General features: G+C 32.7%; 1 protein-coding gene across 2 annotated transcripts in view; it reads right to left on the reverse strand.

Annotated features, from left to right (window-relative positions):
• LOC107136887 (fibroblast activation protein alpha) overlaps positions 1 to 22,677 on the reverse strand; it is an 81,761-nt gene that overhangs the window by 33,125 nt on the left and 25,959 nt on the right. For both annotated transcript variants that reach the window (XM_048812382.1, XM_015479254.2), the window contains exons 5-13: positions 22,109 to 22,203; positions 21,125 to 21,199; positions 18,617 to 18,669; positions 15,236 to 15,308; positions 14,445 to 14,565; positions 13,256 to 13,410; positions 11,137 to 11,240; positions 8,912 to 9,047; positions 5,383 to 5,427 (exon numbers count right to left, since the gene is read on the reverse strand). In XM_048812382.1, the coding sequence (XP_048668339.1) occupies positions 5,383 to 5,427; positions 8,912 to 9,047; positions 11,137 to 11,240; positions 13,256 to 13,410; positions 14,445 to 14,565; positions 15,236 to 15,308; positions 18,617 to 18,669; positions 21,125 to 21,199; positions 22,109 to 22,203 (857 nt within the window). The remainder of the gene's footprint in view (positions 1 to 5,382; positions 5,428 to 8,911; positions 9,048 to 11,136; positions 11,241 to 13,255; positions 13,411 to 14,444; positions 14,566 to 15,235; positions 15,309 to 18,616; positions 18,670 to 21,124; positions 21,200 to 22,108; positions 22,204 to 22,677) is intronic.

Genomic DNA, 22,677 nt, shown 5'->3' on the forward strand with positions numbered 1-22,677 from the left:
TATGCTCCTCCATCTCCTGTTATTTGTAAAATGATCACAAATTTGTAAAAAAAAAATTACGCAAGAAAAGAATTATTCTACTGATACAGAGTAGTTGTTTTCCTAATTTAAAACCAAATCTCTCTAGTTGATGTTCCTCCATGTGACAGGGGACCAAGATATTCAGTACATTTAGAGCTAAGCCAAGCAACAAAACCAAACAAATAAATTACTAATAAAATAAAATTAAATTAAAAACACCAACATCTTTTAGCTATGAACATTTATTCTGCTAAGACCTAGTCTGACATCCATTTTTGAGAAAGAGAGCAGAAGTTACTGTAGATTTCCTTAATCATAGTTGCATGTATGATCTGATATTGATGCCTTTTGATAAAATTCATCATTATTTTTGTGATCACATGACATTAATATGAAGCATATTTGATGCATCTGTAGTAGGATGAATAGAGTTAGTGGAATAAAGTACCACTAAAGTTAATTCCTGGGATAAGACTCTAAGATGTGATGATACTTGAATGGGTGTACCCTAAGTCCAATTCAGGAGTTCTCAAGAGAGAGGACACAGAGAGACACAGAATTACAGGAAACGGACCTAAGTGAGAACAGTAGCAGGATTAAGGTGATGCAGTTGGAAACCAAAGAATTCCAGGGATTGCCTAGAGCCATTAGAAGCTGGAAGAAGCAAGGAAGGATTCTCTCCTAGAGCCATCAGAGAGGGCACAGCCCTGTTAGCACCTGATTTCAGATTCTATCCCCCAGAAATATGAAAGAAAAAAAATTCTGTTGTTTTAACCCACCAAGTTTGTGTAATTTATTATAGCAGTTAGGAAACCAATATAGTGTCCTAAGTCTTATCACACTGACTAGACAATGAAATTAGGAGGAGGCTATTAGCTTGAGGCTGTTTCCACACTTTGAGTTGTATGTGATGAACCACAACCTAACCCCAACCAGCCAATCACAGGCAGGCAACTCATCACACAGGGCCCAATAAGGCAAACTCCTAGCTGCAGCCAGCTGGGGTTTCTCAATTTTGCTTCTGTCTCAGTTCACTGCTCACATTGTTGGGTGGAACTTTCAGAACCTCTTCTGTTCTGAGTGCTGCCTGATTCATGAATTGTTCTTTGCTCAAAGAATCTCTGCTAAATTTAATTTGTCTAAAATTTTTCTTTTAATAAACGTTGAACAAAATGGAAAATGGAATAATGAAAAACTGCTGTCTCCTTATATGATTCCTTCATTAGGCTTGCTTATTAATAATAAACACTAATCCTGGTAGGGTTTTGCAATTAAGTGAAATTATGAGTCATGGGACCCAGGTAAAGAAAACTGATATGCAATTTTGTGAATGGAATTTTATTATTATCTGGGTCTTTACCAAAATTGTTTCTTCAGAATGAAGTTTTGTCTTCTTAGCCTAAAGATGATATAATTGCCTACTAGTAACCTCTTTATGTCCTCCTACTTAGTGTGAAAGACAAAAATTGGTTTTATGATGTCTTAATCACTAACATGAAATCTGAATCACAAAATACTTTAACCCATTTTGTACCACTGTCATAAATGAGGAACACCTACAAAACTTCTAGGATATGATGCTAATACAATTATATATAATTATACAACAATATATAATTATACTATAATAGAATATTAATTAATACAATAATATGTATAAGCTGTAGATTATGATCTCCAACCTATTTTAATGTTTCTGTATCAATTTTGCTGAAATATTCACAGAATTGAAAAATTAGGATTTAATGGATTAAGGTAACAGTTAAAAAAAAAAGTTCTCCACACACTTGTAGTCAATTAAGAGACTTTGAAAAGGCTGTTCTGTATTAAAACCTAAAATTTTGCTTTTATGGAAAATTAAAAAAAAAATTAACTGGGTAGAGTGTTATATTTTAAGATACCAGAATCAGGCAAACAGGAAGAATCTTTCTGTTAAGCAAAGACTGTTATCTTCTCTCTCCTCTTTGGTTGCGGAACAGCTGTTTTAGATGATTGGGGTAACTTGGGTGAGGTAAAGAGAGTGTGAAATATTTCCGCTCTCATTGGGCCAGAGCTGGGCCCCTAATGCATTCTGAGTTAAGTGCTTCTTTCAGCAAGTCACACCTGGACCTAGATAAGCCACACAGCTAGGCTGTTGTCAGTTTTAACAAGGCCCCTACACTGGCCTTTTTATTATGCTTAGAATTTCTGATGAATTGCTCATCTCAATGTGAAGTGCAAAGCCATTTAAATGTTTTGCTTGAAAAGTGAGATTATTTACCACCATGCCATATCTTGTCTTAGTGGTTAAATGACATAAGGCTGATGCCTAAACTGAGTTCACATTCAACCAAAAGCAAAGGCTTTCCAACATCAAATAGAAACTTATTTGTTTTTAACCAAGAGGTTTCTCCAACAGCCTAAAGAAGGTATAATGTACTTCTTAATTATTTTAAAATAATTTCATAGTGATTTTGCAGTCTAAGCAATATGCTTTCAGTGCTTGTTCTCCAGTTATAAAGGATTAAATTCTAGATTCTTCTGTTAAATTTTCCCTTTTTTGGTCTGCTCTTTAAAGGGAAAAAGTCAATTTATTTAGAGTGAATTTTTTTATTTCTTTGACAAAATACCAAAGAGTACAGTTATTTACCTTAAGTTAAGACATGAAATGTTTCAGTGCTGAAAAAAGAAAGTGGTAAATAAAATTCTTAGAACTTAGGAAACCCATTCGTTAATTCCTATGCCTGCAACTAACAAGTTAGTTACTCTTACCAAGCTTTTTTTTTTTGGTAGTGTTGGGGATTGAACCCAGGGCCTCATGTGTGCTAGACAAGTGCTGTACTCCTGAGTTGTACCTCTAGCCCTAATTTCTTTTTAATTTATAGATGATCTTCCAAAGTCTTTTTCAGTTTAAATTTCTTTGATAAATTCTAAAGGAACCCCTTCTCTAAAACTGCTTTTAAAATTTACATTAATACAACTAGCCTATATACTTTTAAGACCCAATAAATATTATTTAAGCAAGTCTGGCAATGTAATTTAGTGATAAAGCATTTTCCTAGCATATTTGAGGCCTTGGGTTCAATTTCCAGAAACCACACTCCCTCAAAAAAAAAAAAATCAAATATTATTTGAACAAATGTGTAAAGTACATATACATTTCTAGATCTTCTCTGGTTAATTTCATTAAGTCACTAGTTTGAGCAGAGATCAAAGGAAGCTATGCAACATATTATGACTCTATAAAAATTGTGGCCTGACTTTTTCAAGAGCATATCAGAATTTATAAGGCAGATGCATTGAGAGGGTGTGAATTTACTCTTAAAAGCTACCAGTGAAAAGAATTTTTGAGAATTCTTCTTCTGGAATTTAGAAGGTTTACTGACTATTCAATAAATTTTAAAAGATTGACGTTAACACATAAGAAAAACAAATTGTTTCCAACAGAATTCTAAAACATTAAATATCCTGGCACAAAATCACATGTTCCAAGTAAAGAATTCACTTATTTTTTAAATTTAGTTGGGCATGATTTCTGATTCAATGAAGGGACCTCATCTTCTCTCACAGGACAACATATGTACTCTAGTAGGGGTATTTCAAAAACATTCCATAAATTTTACAAGGCAATTCCTTCATTCATTCACTCACTCATCCAGCCCTTATTGGAAAATGCAAGTTTGTTGTAATATGAACTTTAAAAATTAAGATGCAATTGATCTCAAGACCTTTCAAAAGGTGTATTCTAAAAATGTTCAGAGTGTTTTGGGCACTTCAGCATTTCTGAAGCAAGGTCTAGATACCCAAGGTAATATCTTTGAGAAATTTGTTTGCATCATTGCTGATCTTTTTGTAAGCATATCATTCATATTACCGTATTATAAATCTAATAACATTATCATCATGAAGAATACAAGGATATTTTTAAGCACTCTTTCTTCGGATTCTTTATTAGAAATCTTTGCAATGGGATTGAATTAGGATCTTGATTTTCCTCATTCTTCACATTTTCAAATGCTGATATAGAAATAGGAATGACCTTTCTGGAGGTTGAGCTTCTGATGATCAAGAAAGCAGACAATTTACAGAATCCTTTCCCTCCCCCCACTGGTTATTGCTAATTTTTCCTGTAATAACATAATAGTGTGGCAAAAAGTGTATTAAAATAGAACTTTTCGACTTTTTAAAATCAATTCTTATTACCTCAGAGTGTAGTTACATTACTGTATGTTATTAATAAAGTTCTACTGGTCCCTAGTTAGTAAATAAAACTGAAATATCTTTCATTAAAGGCTGAGCGTAAATATAGTAGCCTGTAAGACAAAAATTACTGGATACAGAAAAGTGTTCAACTAAGAATTTTTAATACCTGGATATATATTTTTTAAATTTTTATTTCCTTCTCTCTGGCCATTTTAAGTTAGAATTTGTTAAAGATGTATGATCTTAGAATTGAATTCTGAATTCTTTACTGTCTTTATGTCATGAGTCAATGTATTAAATCTGGTCCTAAAAATTTTCTTTTTTGCATAATGTGTTCAAATTTCAAAAAAAAGTGGCATCCCCAAACTGAAATGCCAGTTGAATTAAATTATGTATGTGATGAGTGAGTGACAGCATTCAAACCACATTCACTATTCTCCATCCTATTTTGTATTCTTTTTATAGGATATTAGATACAATTGGTATATTTCACTAAAACATGATTTTTACACTAGAATTCCTCATATATCACCAAACAACAATAACAACAATTTATCCAAAATTTCCAGATATAAGTAATCACAAATCATAATAAAACACATTTGCCTATTTGATACCAAGTCAATGCTTATATGAATATGCATATATGAAATTCAGTTTAGTTTATATGAAATATATTAAGAGATAGTATGCATTTAACTCACAAGGATTCCTAATGTCTCTATTTTTCCTTGATTAAAATGGCATAAATATTAAGATGATTTTATCCCATCTGACTAAGATTTGTGTTTTCTTTTGCAAACTGATTAAATGTTGTTGTATTTAAGAAATACTATCAGTTAGTATCGGGGTGTGGTGGTGCATGCCTGTAATCCCAGTGACTCAGGAGGCTGAGGCAGGAGAAGGATGGCAAATTGAAGGCCAGCCTCAGCAACTTAGCAAGACCCTCAGCAACTTACACCCATTTTCAAAAGTGTGTGTGTGTGTGTGTGTGTGTATGTATGTATGTATGTATGTGTGTATACACATACAATTGATATATATATATATATATATATATATATATATATCAATTGAAAAACAAAAAGTGCCGGTTTGAGAACATTGGAGATAGTCCTTTGATAGTTGAGAATCTGTCAAGTGGCATTAAAATATAAGGAAAAGATAGCAAAATCATACTCCACCAGCCCATCCAGTTCTGCTTTCTTCTATATGTTCCTGGGTCTGAAAGACAAAAGATCACATCAAACATGGTATTAGCAGAAAATTTTTCTAAATATAATCTGGACATTTGGGACCAGTTAAACTGCTTGGCCAGAGAGTCCTATGGCTAGTCAACTATCTTCGATTTTGAATTTAAGAAGATTCTATTAAAAATCTTATATAACAGTGCTGCTGTATACACATGGGTACTTTGCCTGCTGGATCTAGTTTCAGATCTTTATTCTGGTTAAATCTTTTATAAAGTGGTACCTTAGAATTATCAAACATGTATGGAGGTCCAGCATAGTTCAAGCACTTGAATTAGTGTAGGTGAAAAGGAAATTCATAATGGAGATTAAATTCTTTTCTTGGTCTTAAGAATTTCTCATGAAATTTTAAAATCTGCGTTAAATCTTATTTTGGTTTACATTTTAGCATAATAGTATTGATCATTTATTAAACAAATATTTAGTAATTCTAAAAGGGTGAATAGGCTTTTCTAGACAAATAATTAGAAAAAGAACAACAAATAACACCAGACTGGATTAGTTAACCCAAGTGGTTCAATATGGCTCAGTGGAAAGTGACTACAGGGAAGAGGCATAAGTATGAGCAAGATCTTGAGCAACCTTTATGCCATCCTAAGAAGTTTGAATTTCTCCTGTAAATAAATCTTTGAAAGACTTCAAATCCACCATTAAGAAAATATAATTTTGAACATGATAAAGAGAATGGGTTAGAAATAGGTAAGATGGAAGGAATCAGGGGACCAACTGGAATGTTGTAGTAATGTTTGGGAAAAGAATAATAAAGAACCAAATGAAGGTCTTGGTAGTGAGGATGAAGTAGAGAAAATGTAGTCACAGCTATTTAAAAGTTGAAATCTTTATAAATAATGTTGGTAAGTAGTAACAGAAACCTCTGATGTGGATAAAATTACCCAAAGAGAGTTGATATAGAGGAAGCAGGATAATCAGGAGCTATTTCTTCCTTTGGGTGGGCTATGAGTATGCTACATTTCCCAGCCTCCTTTGCAGTTGGATGTGGTCATGTGATATGTTTTAGCCAATGGTGTATAAGCTGAAATTAGTAAGGCTCTTTCTAGACCTAGCCAAAAAAAAAAAAAAAATTCTTATTCATGTTCCTCCATTCTTTTCTCAATCCTATGTCTGGATCTTGATGCTCAATTTTAATAACTTTAGAATAGTATTGAAAACCACAAATGAAGCTAGCAGAAATTCCATCATCTGGGTTCCTGAATGATTATATGGAACAGAGCATCCCCTCTCCCAGTCCTTACCACACTCCTCTTACTTGGACTCACTATTTGATGGGTATATGAATATGAATATGAAATAAACTTCTACTGTAACCTACTGAATAATTGGAGGTTGTTGTTTTGTTATAACAGCCTATCTTGCAAATACATTAAATAGGAGGATAAGATGTCTAGAGAAGTCAGCAGAACTATAAAGGAAAAGTGTAGTCAACAATGTAAGAGAACCATGAGAAGATGTACTGTCAAAAAAGGCATGGGAATAATAAATTTTAAGGACAGTTTGTATTATCGCCTATATGGAGAAGCCAGTGCCTACAAGAGAATAAAAAAGACAAGACTTGAAAAACTAGTGAAAGTTTTCTGATTCTTCATTTTTAATCATAAAGATAAACTTCATTTTAATCCTCTTTTGGGAGGACAATAATAATGTAAGACGATATTAGTGTCTCAAACTATAAATTTCTTAATATATCTCACAATTGTAATTACAAGTATCTATTGTCAGTTTCTTTTGATTCTTTGCTTTATGTATGGCTCTGAACATCAATAAATTATTGATAAGTCCTCTAACCTTAAATATTATTGGTTTTCAAACCCCAAACACAGTGTAAGTCATGAGTATGTTTGCTGGAAAATGCAACACCATTGTTCTCAAATCTGAAAATGTGTTGTATAAATTTTTCATAGTATTCTGAAATAGAGGTTATTTAGAAATCCTATGGTTATTCAGTTCTGGTATTTTAAATGTAATAACATTTCTGGCAAGAATGTTTCTATTCCGGGGACTTCCATACTTCATTGGATGAACATCTTTGATATTCTGTAAATTTAGGTTAATGTTATCTCACATTTTTATAAATTAGAATTTTGGATACCAAAGCAATTCCAATTTTTAACTAAAGATATTAATTAGTTAAAAATTGTGTCTAAATAATAAATCTCCTAGTTTTCAAGCTAACAAAATTAAGGCAGTAGTTTCTAATCACTAGATCTAGTGAGTTTTGAAGATATTTTTAACCAAAGCTGACTATTCAGACCAATGGTTTCAAATCAACTAGTATAATTAAGGTCAGTTTGTTTGTTTGTTTATACTTTTGCCTATGAGCAATCAATAAAGCCAAATATTTCTACTTTGTATATCAAAATATAAATAAAAATAAGCTAGCATAGTTCATCAAAATCAGCCAAGTCTCTTTCAGACACAGTAGTGATTTTAAAAATATTTCAGCTTGAGTAATGTTGACTATTGCAGCCCTAATACATTTTCAAACAGAGTCATATGACTTTTTCAATGTAAAACATATTGTCCTAATTTCTAGATCGAATTTAATGATTTTCTATGATTGCTCTGTGCTTTTCTTCTTACTTTTAAGTAGCTTTATTCTATATTTGGTTTAATGAAACATTTCTTCAAAATTAGAAATCTCATGAAATGAACCCATCAAATTTCTTATTTAAAGAAATTTTGAATTTCATAGTCTTTAATATGAGTACTTAAGAGCCAGAATATTTTAAAATTTTTAAATTGGTTAAAGAAGCTTCTGACTCATTCATGTCAACAGATTATGTTTAGATTTGAGCAATGGAAACAATAAATCTCAGTAGAAATCTGTCTCTAATTTTCAAATTCCTCCCCTTAGGTGTGGGGTACTTCCTTAAGATAAATGGATAATAAGATAATTTGATCTAATATTTCATGTCATGTTTTCAGACATCCACCTTGGATTTAAAATGAGTATGTTAGGCTTTCTTTTGATATTCATTTCTTTTGGAATTTTTACTTTTTAATTTTGACATTGAATTGAACATGCCCCATTTGCATTTCTTCTCCTTCTCTTGTCTAAAACACATTGATTTCCATAGTAGAACCACTTTATGTTTTTATCTTCATTATTTTGCTTTTGTTGATTGCTAATCTTATAATTGCAAAAAGATGGATGACCATCCTAATTGAGAACCAAATACCTGATTTTCCCAGTGTTAAGCTGCCTCATTTAGTCTTTTTCTCTACCCAATTTCAAGGTTAAAGTCATTTGAGAAAGCAACAAATATCTTATCCATTTAAAGCAATGGTGGACTTGTGAATATAGAGTATATTTTTGCCAAGCATTTTCCAGTTTGATGCAGTAATTCTACCTTTATATATTACATATTAGCTATAAATGTGTTTCTACTGTTGTGCTTTCATCTTCAGAAATATGTATCTCTAGCATTAATATACTTTACCTTTGGGCAATCCCATATCTGCCAGTCTTCCCTGAAAGCACATATAGACAAGACAGATACATTCTGGACTCTTTTTAGCCACTGCAAACATATTCGTTCATCATTGACCCATGTCAGCCAACTGAAATAGTAATCACTGAAAATAAATCAAAACAGATAATCACAACCATAAACACATCACATTTAAATAATTTCTTATTTTATGTTTTCTAAAGAATTTATCTTATTATTATGGAATATTTGCTCAACAGAAAAGGAAGATAAAACTTTCCTTTCTCTGAAAAGAATTTTAAATGTATCTGCTGACTCCTGATAAAATAATTTCACTTGCGTTTTCTCTCCATTCTGGGATAGTCACATCTTAGTTAATAATTGAAGACATAAGGCCAAAGCTACTGGTCCATCTAGAATGGAGAAAAGCATTAAACTTTGTATTTTGTGCAAGGAATCACATTTTTTTTTTGCTGTCTACTTGGTGTAAAAAAAGGTTTTACATTGACAAAACCACTTTTGTCTAGAGGCGTGTTTGTGTTGGAAGCAGAGTGTTAGCTGTGATAAGAGGTATTGAAATTTGGGTTAATATAATAACTGGATGATGGATATGAAATAACTATATTAGTGTTTGGTACATACTAGATGTCAATGAATGGCAGCAAAGATTATGTGAAGATGATTTGTAAATAGGGGAATGTCAATGTAAAATGAATCAGAGCTGGTGCAGTGGTGCATGCCTATAATCCCAGCCATTCTGGAGATTGAGGTAGAATGATTGCAATTTTGAGGCCAGCCTGGGCAACTGAGTGAGGCCCTGTCTTAAAATAAAAAAAATAAAAAGGGCTGGGGATATAGCTCAGTGGTAGAATGCCCCTAGATTTAATTCCTGGTACTGAAATAAATAAATAAATAAATAAATACATGGATGAATGAATAAATAAATAAATAAATAAAAGAATGAAATGAAATGAAACACAGAATTTTGCAGTCTTCCACAGAACTGAAGGAGTTTGGGGGCTCAAATTCTGTCTTTATATCCTCTTAGTTGTGTAACTTCAAGCCAATTATTTAACCATTCTATGTTTCTGTTTCTATATAAAATGGAAACAAAAGTATTAATTTTAAATCTGTAAAGATTAGCTAAGAGTAACTAAGGTGCTTTAAGACTATGCTTGCTAAATAATATATGTTCAAAATGCATGAGTTATTACTATTATTATATATATATATATTTTTAAATGTTCAGACAAGCCTCTTAACTCTATATGGTACTACTTCTATTCCATTTACCATCTAAGGAGAATGAGTTTTAAAAAAATGATGTATTCAGTCACCTTTCCATCAACTAAATTGGGGTGAGGAAGAACAGATAGTTTGAAAAGTTAAAGTTGTTTTTAGTACTGAAGAGTGGATTTACTTAGGTAAGTGCCAGTAGGGGCCTCCTATGTGGTTCTTTTCTGGATCAGGGATTAATCACTGTGCCCTAGCTGATTCTCCTTCATGAGGCTGGAGAAGCCAAAGGCTGGGTCTGCTAGGCAGGAGGCTAGGTAAGAAACCTCAGCAGCCAGGATGTGGGGACACCTTTCCCTTATCATTTCAACCAAAAGAGACCACAGAGGATGGATTGTGGGACTAGAAGTTTGCTGCAATCAGGACGAAACAGAGAAACTCTACATGAGGTCTAATGCTGGGGAGGTGAGAATACTTCACTTTCCTGTCTGTCTATAAATAATCCCCAAGTAGATAACTCCAGGATTAGAAAATTGAAAAGAGACTACTTTCTAGCAAAATAAATAAATAAAAATTTTAAAATCCTTATATTTGAAGAGGGTTAACCTATCTTTTCTTGTTTATTATGCATATATGACACAGGATGAATCTATAAACCTTCGCTTGAAAGTAAACCACACTTGAAAGAAGCCTGAGATGGAGGACATACATGAATTTTATTATCTTCTTTTTGATCCTGAGCTGATAGCTGAATGTCTGAGGAAAGCTTCATAAAGGTGGATCATTGTAGCCCCTTTTATATGTGTAAAAGGGCTACTTTTAAAAAAAATTAAGAAATATTTATGATTTTTTAAGTTTGTATGTATTGTGTGTGCAATTTTTACTTTTTGAGCTTATAGCATGCACATCCATAAACTCCCTAGAAAAGAAGAGTAAATTCTGATTTAAAAGTTTCTACATGATAAAATTCAGTTAAAATTCAGAAATCTGAAATTAATCACCTTGAGGCTATCATTGCTGGAACTGGCACTTCCCTGGGACCCACATGCTGAGGGTAAGTTGTGTCAATAATAAATATCCGAACAATAGGATTCTTAGCCCCAGCCTGCCAAAAAAAAAAAAAAAAAATGGAAATATATAAATTCACAAAATTCCGTTTATCACCAATATTTTAAAGACACTTCAGGAATTTAGACACATTTTTATAACTTAATATAGTTGAGTATATTATGTTGGATTTAGTCTCTTTATTGCCTAACCAGGAACTTCATTTCAATTTTATTTTTCAGGGCAGTTACAAATGTTGTCAACTGGAGTAAGAACATACATTTTAAGTGCTTAATGAAAGAGCTTCAATTTATAGTGGAAAATGTTTGGGATATGAATAAGTAGTTTTTCAATCTGTGTTCTCTTTTCTGATTTTCATGATAGTTCTTTCACTATTATAGCATTCATATATCTGTGTGCTAAGGGGAGGAGAGAAGAAGATCGGTTTGTTAGGATAGTGAAAAGAAATAAATGAAACATACTTTTGGCTTTTGCCATGTAATTTGGATTAGGACAGTAACCAAATGCTCAGTCTCCTAGCTGCTTGTATTACTAATGCTAGCGTCCCAAAAGATTAGGAAAAATTCCGCTTCCAAATAAAATGTCCATGGGATTTACACTTTTCTTGTTTTGTACTTCCTGTGCTATGGCATGCCTAAAATTTACATGACAGTATAGCTTATGCCTAGACAGCTTCTTAGAATTCCTGTTATTTTACTGCAAAGAGAGAGAGAATATTACAGTTATAATAAAATTTAAATCACAAAGTTTAGGTACTCAGTGTTCCATGACTCAGTGCTGATTGCATTCATCTAGAGAACTGTTTAGTCTCTCCTAGGACCTCCCAGGTGTGGCTGGGAAATCCTTGATTCTTTGGGATATTCCTGTCTCTCTGTCCAGTGCCAGATGTTTCAGCAACTCTAGTCTTCAAAGAAACATAAGAATGCAGGTCGAAAATTCCTAGTCAGTGTCAGTGGCTCCTCAGTTCTGAGTTTCCTGATCTTTCCCAACTCCCATAAACTCTTTCAAAGATTTAAATTATTTTATGTCTTAGATCCTAAGTATTAGTCTTCTCACATCCAAACACTTCCAACTTTCTACAATATCCCTTGAGGGGTCTCCTATCTAAATACCCATTTCCTATCTACTGATCTCTTAAAAATTACTTTGAATATAAACATGATACTATCTGCAATTCTATTTTTTTTTCTGTTGCATGTTTGTCTTGCTTCTAAGTCCACTTGTGCAGATCCATACTGTCATCCTGCACATAGAGGGACCCACTGGGTCCATGCATGACAATGTTCTGCCTGGCCAAAAAAAAATACAGGAAACAGAAGACAAAAGCCATATCCTAAAATCATACCCAATTCCTCATGCAAGAGGTGAGTTTGTGCTTCGATTTCTTTTAAATTTCTCCTTTAAATTGAAATTAGGTTGCAATACCTCTTCACTGTGAGTTGGCTATTCTATTATATACTCAGATCCTTTTTCTGTACTCATGGGCCTGAACAGAAGGAATGTACGATAATAATGCTAGAATGTTTGTTATGCAAAAAAACTCTGCACTTACCCCAGTCCACTTCTTTCATTTCCTTGAGGAAGAAACTGAGGTTCACAAATGTCACTATATGTCCACAAAAGACCATAACCCATGCCTGCTTCTACCTGACAGAAACATCAAATTCAACATTTGCATTTCCCATTCTAGTTTGCATTTACATGAGAATTCAAGAGGGAAATGCTAAACAGAACTTTACCCTGAATTTGGAGCATGAAATATGAAAAAAAAAACATTAAAATTAAGTTAAGCTTGTTTTTCCTCCATGATCTAGACCATATGTTTCTCAAAGATTCTGCAATGGATTTTGCAAAGTCTATTTCATCCAGCACAACCAGATGTCCAAAGCAACAGATGTCCACATCAACAATAGAGCACAGCACAATGTTTGCCTTACAATGCACAAGGACAAGAAGCTCTCTGAACATGTTGATCCCACCTCCACTCATGGTAATGACTGCTCATTTTGACACCAAGGAAATGAAGGCGTCTGCTGAAAGTAGTCAACATACCTTTGGGTATGGAATATTTATTGTTCTAGGATACTGCTCATCACCATAATAAGAATAGGCAATAACTGGTATATCTGTATCATTAAATTCTGCGTATGCCAAAAATTTTCCGTTAGGAGACCACCAGAGAGCATATTTTGTAGCAAGCATTTCCTCTGAAAAAAAAAAGTACTATTATATTAATTACAATTACGTCTTACTCTTAAAATCATTGCAATCAGTTCTAAATAGCTATTTTTGGACTGAATATGACACATGACATACTTTGGTTATTACAAAAATAAATAGTCTGAATTAAGAGGAACAGTTTAAACTTACATGCCATATTAAATATGAATTAGTCTTGTTAGCAATTGACATTAATGAGAAATGTAACTTTTAAAATAAAATATAAACATATTATCTATAATTAGTTTTTCCTTTTAGGGCAGCTTTTGGCTTCTATACTAACCTAAAGCTGCCCAAACAGGGAGAACTCTAGTTTAACTAGGGAGGAGATAGCCATTGAAAGTTGACTTCCTTTTTTTTTTTTTTTTTAGTTTTCAATGGATCTTTTTACTTTATTTATTTATATATGGTGCTGAGGATTAAACCCAGGGCCTCACACATGCCAGGCAAGTGCTCTACCACTGAGCCACAACTCCAGCCCCCTGAAAGTTGACTTTCTATCCTGGAAATTTTTAAAAATAGGGTTGGTGATGTTATATTTTTTATATATTTATATATTTCATAAAGGCAGGGATTAGAGACCTTTTAAATTTCAGTTACGTGCTAAATCCTACATAACCTAGAATGGAGACAAAATTCAAGAGAATATAAAAAAACTAAGAACATTTTCTTAAAAAATAACATAGACAGTATTTAGTTTGGGGGTGGGGGGAGATTTCTTTCTTAAGAAAATGCAAACATAAGAAGACTAACACAGTACCTAAGGACTAAATACTTCTTGGGATATAAATTATTACTATTACTTTGTAGTAATGTTCGTGAAAATAAATTTTACCGGTCTTTTGATAACAAGATTTAGTTCTTTTCAAATATGCATATATTGTTCATAACCTAATAATAGCTTTTAGAAATGCAAACACTTAACAAAATAAGATGTCACTCATCTTAATCTTGCTGAATGCATGAAATAGTTTTCAATTAAAGCCTAAAACAGCACCAGTAGAAAGAGAATACAGCTTACCTTCATAAACCCAGTCTGGGATTCCATTAAATATTTTATTTTCTTTTCCATTATATGTAATTTGAAAAGGTGGGTCCCCTGGTCTTTGTTTCAAATAGATATTGTTTTGGTAGACGTATACCTAGAAGTGGTGGTAAGTTAGTCAGTAGGAAAATTTCCTAACAAATATAGTAAAGGATATATATTTGATTTAATTATTCACAAATTCCTTTATAAAGGGTGGTGATTCAAATGCAAAAAAGACTCCCAATAAAAATATTTCAATAGGTTTAAAACCTCAACAATTAGCCCACATTAACATTGATTATGATTTTAAAAATCTACATCAAATAAAAAATGAATTCTATTATACTTGTTTTTATTACCCAAATAAGTAGTTATGCATATTGACAAAAGTCAGATAAACTCTGAATATTAATAGCTAGCCAGATCTAATCTTTATTTAGAGTCCTTAAATAAGAGCTTGGACAAAATTTCATGTTGTCTGAAGCTAGTCTGGGAAACTTGTGAAAACCATATTTTTCCTGAGTTTTCTGGCACAATGCATTCTGGCTGAGTATAAGGATAAAGTTTTTGACTGCGATATTTAAAGAAGTCTATCCATGAGCTTGAGATTTTGCGGAATTCTCAGATGGGTTTCAATTTATCCAAACTCTTCCCGTTTTTAACCACTAAAATAGTCATGAATGTATTTTTTTTTCCGTTTAGGCAGGGAAATTTAACAAAGGCCAAAATCAAATGGCTCCTCTTTTATTTAAATGATTAAACACTTCTATAATTTAAACACTTACTAATTTACTCCCAACAGGCGACCAGCATAAATACTGAATTGGACGAGGAAGCTCATATCCTTTTACAAATTCTCTAGAAAGAAATGAAGAAAAAAAAAGAAAGAAAGAAACACAAGGAACTTTGCTGTTCAATGCAAAAACAACAAAAAAATCTGCATAAATAGAAAAAAAACAACAAGCCATAAAAATGAAGGACAATTCTAAGAAATGTCTCTGTTCCTGGAGATATGGGTGCCGTATACCTCCTTCCACTAGTTATAAGTCACTTAACTTTCCTGAGTTTCAGTTTTCAGACCTTATAGTGAGGTAAGTGGATTTATAGACTGTAGGGATATCTCTAGAGATTATCTGATAGAATCCCTTTGTTTTATAGAAGACAATTGAGAGGTTTAGATGCATGATATGACTTTTTAAGATCACATTGCTAGTTTTTGGCAGACCCCAAATTAAACTCAAGTCTTTTAACCCCTGAGACTGTAAAATTTGCACACACCAGATTAAGATGGTGGCTGAAGTGCCTTCCAACTCTGAAATTCTATAATTGTGCTGAAGTTTAATATGTGCTCTTCCACATTCTCATTCACAACCCCCATCTCTGTGAATGCATATGCATTTCAAATTTTTGAAAATAAGATGCCATTTGACAATCTCCCCAGGGATCTGACTTAAAATCAGAAAAGGAAAGGAACATCTGATCTCAAGCTAAACTGAAAAACAGATCTTATACTGGGCAGTATGCCTTAAGCTTGCAAAGTTCTCCACCCGTAGAGAAATTTCAAATATTCTATTGGCCAAAAATCTCACTTCGATGTTTAGAGTCGTTCTGTAAGTCTCCATTGAGTTGCTTGTATTGTGGAGCTTTTGCAGTTCTTTAGCAAGAACACATTCAGATTTTTATGTTACAGAATCATAGGAAGCTATGTTTAAGTTAAACTTCTTGAAGATTGTATTAATACTTTCATCAAGACAGTTTTTGTGGAACCACGCAGCAAGACCTACCTCCAAAGTCTAATTTGAGGAGCCCCAAGAAGGATTCCCTGTTCCTTCTTCCAAAATCTCTCTCTAACCCTGGACCTGATACATGTTTAATATTTCTTCCTTTCCTATTATCTGAATTCTTAGACACCTGTAAAGTCCTATAACACGTATTAACTTGATTTAACTCATTAATTCATGCAACATGATATCTAGAAAGAAATGAAGGGAGAAGGCATGGGTTTGATAAGAAAAATCTCTACCTTGGAGAAAGATAACCATGGATGCGGCAGTGGGAATGCTGGCCACTAGAGGGCAGGATTTGAGTGCCACACCTTGGGGAGGTTTGGAAAAAATTGAAAACTATGGGAGGACACAGTCGGGGAATGACTCTCAGAGAGGACATTCTCCTGGTTTGCAACTCTCTTTCAAGTCAGTATTCATGTTACCTTTGACATTGTAACACTGACTTAGTTTTTGTACTAGGTGGAATTAGTCTATGGGATTACATAGTTAGCACCAAACTGAAAATCTCAGTGAATACTTCTTCATGATGGGAAAGCCACAACAGTTGTTGAGTCACTTGGAGTATGAGAGAGGGAGGATGATGGTGCTTTACAAAGGCTGTCATCTTCTAGGGGTTCCTTAATTAGCTTGAAACTAGAACCATATTAATTTTCTCCGTGCTAAAGAATGTCTATAGAAGCATGAAAGATGCTCGGAATTAGTGGCATTCAGTCATATCTTGAATCTCAAGTAATTTTTCATCCATCACTCATAATGTATTCACCTGATCAGAAAAAAAAAGTCTGAGATTTTAGACAGTTGTACAGAAAACAGAAAACAAATAGTGGTTTGATTACATTCACTGCAGGCAGGCTAGATATTTAATATGGTTTTAGGTTTTAAAGTTTATACAAACCATAATTAAAATATTAATACTGTCATTTTTTGGAATCCTTTCATATTTGGTAGATCTAAACATAGGGAATTTCAAAAATGATTAAAAGAAAAGCACAGGCATGAATAAAGACGTAAGAAATTGTACTGAAAGACTAAGATTGTCAGCTCACTGTCCTAAAGGTTTTTTGAGAGCAAATTTGGATTTCTTATATTGAATCTCTTGTATATGTTTATAATATAATAAGTATTCAGTAAATGTTTCTTGAATTATGTGATGATGTGGATAAAGAGTAGAGAAAGACTTAGAATCCATTAGATGGTTTTGAAGTCTATTTAAGAAGGGGCTCCTATTTCTTAAGTGACATTTTAAGAAGATCAGTTATTCTTTTCTGAAAACTTAAAAGAAGTAGATAGTTATTTTTAAAAAAATGTGTTCTTGACAGACAAAAGGGGAAACAGACCAGAAGATTTTTTCAATGCCTCTTCAAGCCATATAATTATTATTACCTTTTATGTAACAGCGAAGAGGGTATCACATTAAGATGAGTAATGAACCAATTCATTGTCCACACCCAGCCAGAGTGATTTTTCTAAAGTGCAAATCTGATCATGTCATGTCCCATTTAAAATCCTTCAGTGATTTCCTATTGTCATCAGAAAGAGATCTAAACGCTTTTCAGTGGTTTCCTCATTATAATTTGGCTTGTACCTCTGAGACTCAACTCTTTCTCAATCTTACACAATCCTCCCTGGTAAGTGGGTCCCTCCTCCAATTTCAGCTAACTCGACACACCTTGGGTTTCCTGCAATTCCATGTCCAGTCTCCCTTTTGGACCTTTATATATTCTTCTTTTGCTTGGAATTTTCTCTCTCAGTTCTCACCTACCTTTACATTCATTTAACTTTTTTCTTTTAAACAATAACTATTTTAAATAGTTAAAGCATACATAAAAATAAAGAAAATGATGTAATACATGGAAATTTATATACCATCTAAGTTTAGGAAAATATTTGGTGTTTTAAATATTAAGTTAAACATTTTGTAATTTTTAAAATAATTATTTTTGTCATTTTTAAGTCATTAATTTAAAATCAATTCATGGAATATGTGTTGGACACAATTAATGCTGACTTTCCCTCTCTCCCACCTCCCTCCAATGAAGTAGCCACTCTCCTGAAAATAGTATCTCATTTCCATGCATGTTTTTGTCCTTTGACTACATATGTTTATTTCCATAAATAGTACATCCATAATTTGCTTTTTGAAAGCAGGAAAACCAAAATTATATTGTGCATAAAGGTTTAAAATAGTAGTCAAATTTTAAAAAAAGGTGAATATCTCAAATCGTTCCCTGAATTTTCAGTTTTGTGGGTTCACATATACTGTAAAAAAATAACACATTGAAATTAGTAACAAGATAATACTGTGTCAATCTCAAATTAGAGATAGAATGGAAAGTTCTGGGTATTAGATGGTATTAGTAAATAGTGGTGACGTTTTACCCATTTCTAAGGTCGTAGATGTGGTATGTTGCTGTGTAAGAGTATCTCCAAAGCTGTCAGAAAGAAGAGAGATAAAGACAGATTATAATTTTTAAAAGGCTCATGTCAATAATGTATAATCACAGAGAATCCCATTCAAAGTTCAGAATTATAAAAGTACTGTTTTCACAAGGAACTAGGAAGGTTATGTTTCACTTCTAAACCAAGCCTCATTTAAGGAGTCTTACTGTGAACTTTGTAAGCTTGTCCAAGTTCCAGAACAAATCTCAGCAGTGATCTAACTTTCACTCCACAAAAAGCATATCCAAATCATTTCTTAATATAAAAAGCTAATCTTTCCTATAATCTCAGCAGCTCAGGAGACTGAGGCAGGAGGATAGAGAGTTCGAAGCCAGTCTCAGCAATTTAGCAAGGCCCTAAGCAACTCAGCAAGACCCTGTCTCTAAATAAAATATTTTAAAAAGGACTGGGGATGTGACTCATGGTTTAAAAAAATGCTTATCTTTGACACACTTTATTCTAGGAATTTTTCCTTCTTGTTTACCTGTATTGAAGTAAAAATACTATGATTTTCATAACCCATAGGGATTGTCCTGTGCCTTGGTAAAAATAATGATACCTTTTATCCAGAATTTCATTCAAAATATTCTTCTGTTGAAAATTGCTTGACTTTAATTGAGCACAGTTTTCTACACAATAGAAATTGAAAAAAAAAATAAATGGAAGATATTTGTCTTTTTTGTCAGGGACTAAAATATTAATATTTATCCTCTATGGCATTGACTTTTAAGTATGACAGCATTTGGATAATCCAATGATTAATCACAAGATTGTTTGGAGAGCACATATCCAAAAAGAAATAGAATTGGTTAATTTGAAAGAGTATTGACATGTTTTGAACCATGTCTGCTCCCAAATTGCCTACAGATCAAATCTACTCAAGCTTGTAATATACAGGATCTCTCCCTTGAACATAGATCTCAGCTTCTTACACTCAAATATCTTTTGTTAAAAGAAACCACAAACACAATTACACCATGCAAGTTAAGTTGCAGAACAACTAAATTATAATTTTCATTTATATTGCCATTTTGTCTCCTTGAGGACGTAATCTGTTCAACTTTATTGGACTTATGCATTGTCAGAGTCTATAACAGGAGCACATTTGAAAATTAACTCTTCAAATGGATAATGACCACCAGTTCAGTTAATTCTTTAAAAAATATTATATATATATATATATATATATATATATATATATATATATATATATATAATCATATATATACTATAAAATATGTCAAACTAGTCNTATAATCATATATATAAATAATATATATATATGATTAAACTTTATTTTTACTTATTTATTTTTATGTGGTGCTAAGAATGGAACCCAGTGCCTCACATATGCTAGGCAAGTCTACCACTGAGCCACAGCCCCTCAGTTACTTCTTATATTCCCGCTGAATGAAGCTGCTCTTTTTTTAAAGTATGCTTTTACTCAGGTTAGTGATTGTTGATGATACAAATGCCATTTTGGATTCTGTTTCTTAAAGAGATTTCAAACTCTTGAAAAGAAGCCACATTTGTTTTAAGCATGTCTTTCTTTAAAAAAATGTTTTATTTATGCATTTTAAATTTTGATACAGAGTCTCACTAAGTTACCCAGGCTGCCGCGAATTTACAATCCTTCTATTTCAGTCTCCCAAGTAGTTGGTATTACAGGTTTGTGCTTCCACACCCAACTGAAGCATGTCTTTTTGAAGACTGTTGATGCCCAGGGGCTAGGTCTTTGGAAAATAATCAATGATCAAAAAAAAAAAAAAAAAAGAGCAATCTGGTTGAGATAAGAATGCCTTTTCCCCCCTAAATATTAAGGAAATTTTACATCTCAAATAGGATCTGAAAAAAAGTGGTTGTCAAAACAAAAAATTCTTGATGTGAAAGTAACTATTAGAAATCTAGTTTGATAATAAACCACTTTTCTTTTTTGTCAGTGTATGGAGGAAAAAAAATAAGAGGATCAACTTTCTTCTCTTCATTAAGAAAGAAGAAAGTAAGTAACACTTAATCATCTGACTTGGTGGGAAAATTTCTAAACCAGAAACAGATATAAACCCTGACTTACTACTGAGTATATATTATAATGTTTGAGCACTTCACCAAAATTGTACACTTGTACAATTGTGATAAATTTTCATGGTGTTTAACTGTGTGAAAATTAACTAATGGCTTATGATATCAAACATAGGATAATTCTCCCCTTTCTAATGGATATTAGTGCTCCCAAATAAAGTGATTTTCCCCAGAGGAAAGTGGCTTGCATAGTGATAACCCAACCAGAATGCCAAATTCTAAATTATTTGCCTGTTTTGTTATGTTTTGGGGTGGCTCATTTACTTCTTGAATCAGTGAAGATGGATTCTTATTTTCTTTTTCTTTTGTAAATTAACCTTTAGATTAATAGGGGATATAATAGATATACACAAATTAAATAGTTGATACCTTTGAATAATCACTTTCAAGATATGCAAATTGCCGATCAGGTGATAAACCATAATTTGAAGCATTCACACTTTTCTGAAATTATGAAGAAGTTGATTAGAATACAGAAAAAATAAAAGTCATATAAGTTTATAATTCTAAAAGAATATTGTGTCACTCATACACTCCTACATCTATACACTTCCGGTGCAACTGGAGAATGTTTATGTGTACCTAGTGTATGAATAGAAATTCACTATACACTATTGGGGAGGATGCAATAAATAAAATAAACTTTGTGACTTAAAAAATCATATAATGTAACACTTGTGAATGAGTAGCATTACACATTAGAAAGTTCTATAGAAGAGATTCAATATAGCATTAGAAATGCATTACATAAGAAGTTATTGAATCCAGATGAGAAAGTCATTGGTTACAGAGATGAGTTTTAGCTGAGCTTGGTTTGAACAGAATTAGGTTTTTAAGGCAGAGGAAGTAGAAGGTGGAAACCCAGGAGCACAGAACACTACGTATGCATGGATCATGGCTACCATATATTGAGCACTAAATCTGTGGAAGGCACTATCCCAAGCACTTCTAAATGTTATTTCATTTAATTCTTACATGAACCCAAAGAAGTACTATTTTTCCCACTTTATAGAGGAAGAAACTGAGTCATAGTTAAATTGGTGTAGTATAGAACATTATCCTAGATTCTGTAACTGGTGAATGACAGAACCTGTATTTGAACCTCAATCTGCCTGACTGTAAGGAATGAGTTCCCATTCTTAACTTAGGTCACACTACCTCCACAGAGGAGGATAGATGCTAGGTGATTGAGAGGAAAGCAGGCCAGTAGTGCAGAGAACCTGAGGACTGCAGCAGGGATGAAGCTGGGAAGGCAAGTTGAATCCAGATCAGGTGCTAAGAATTTTAACTTGCTCCTTGGTCCATGAAGAGCTAGCAAAGGTTTCGAGGAGCAAGATGAGGTTGGATACATACCATGGTGCTATTACTCAAAATGATATATGATTCTCCTGTTTCAATATTATACAAGATTATATTATTTTCTGCAGACTGATGAAGATATTCTTGTCCTTTAAATAAGAAAACAAAGTTTAAAATGATATGTTAACAAGATATTCATTTATAACAAAAGAATCCTCTCTTATTTCACACACTTGCTTTGCTTTGCTTCTGGGTCCAGTACCTGCTGCTTTGTCAGATTTAAAATAATGAATTGGTAATAGAAGTGAGGAAAGAATGCTTTTTTCCTACTTCATACAAAGATGCTATATATGCCAACAGCAGTCCTATTTGAACTGATTCCGGATGCTTGGGAATCAAATTTTGTTTTATCTAAGTTGCAAAAAGGATAGACTAGTTTAAAATGGTAAATTTCTTTTCCAATAATAAAAATATATTTGGTTTTTGTCTGATTTAGTTTAAAACATACTTCATATGAATCATATTTTCTAAAGAGAAAAATGAAAATATTCAGTTTTATTTAGTGGAAATATATATATATATATATATATATATATATATATATATATATATATATATATATA

This window comes from Marmota marmota, unplaced genomic scaffold (genome assembly GCF_001458135.2).
Source record: "Marmota marmota marmota unplaced genomic scaffold, marMar, whole genome shotgun sequence".
In the NCBI taxonomy this organism is placed as follows: Eukaryota; Metazoa; Chordata; class Mammalia; order Rodentia; family Sciuridae; genus Marmota; species Marmota marmota.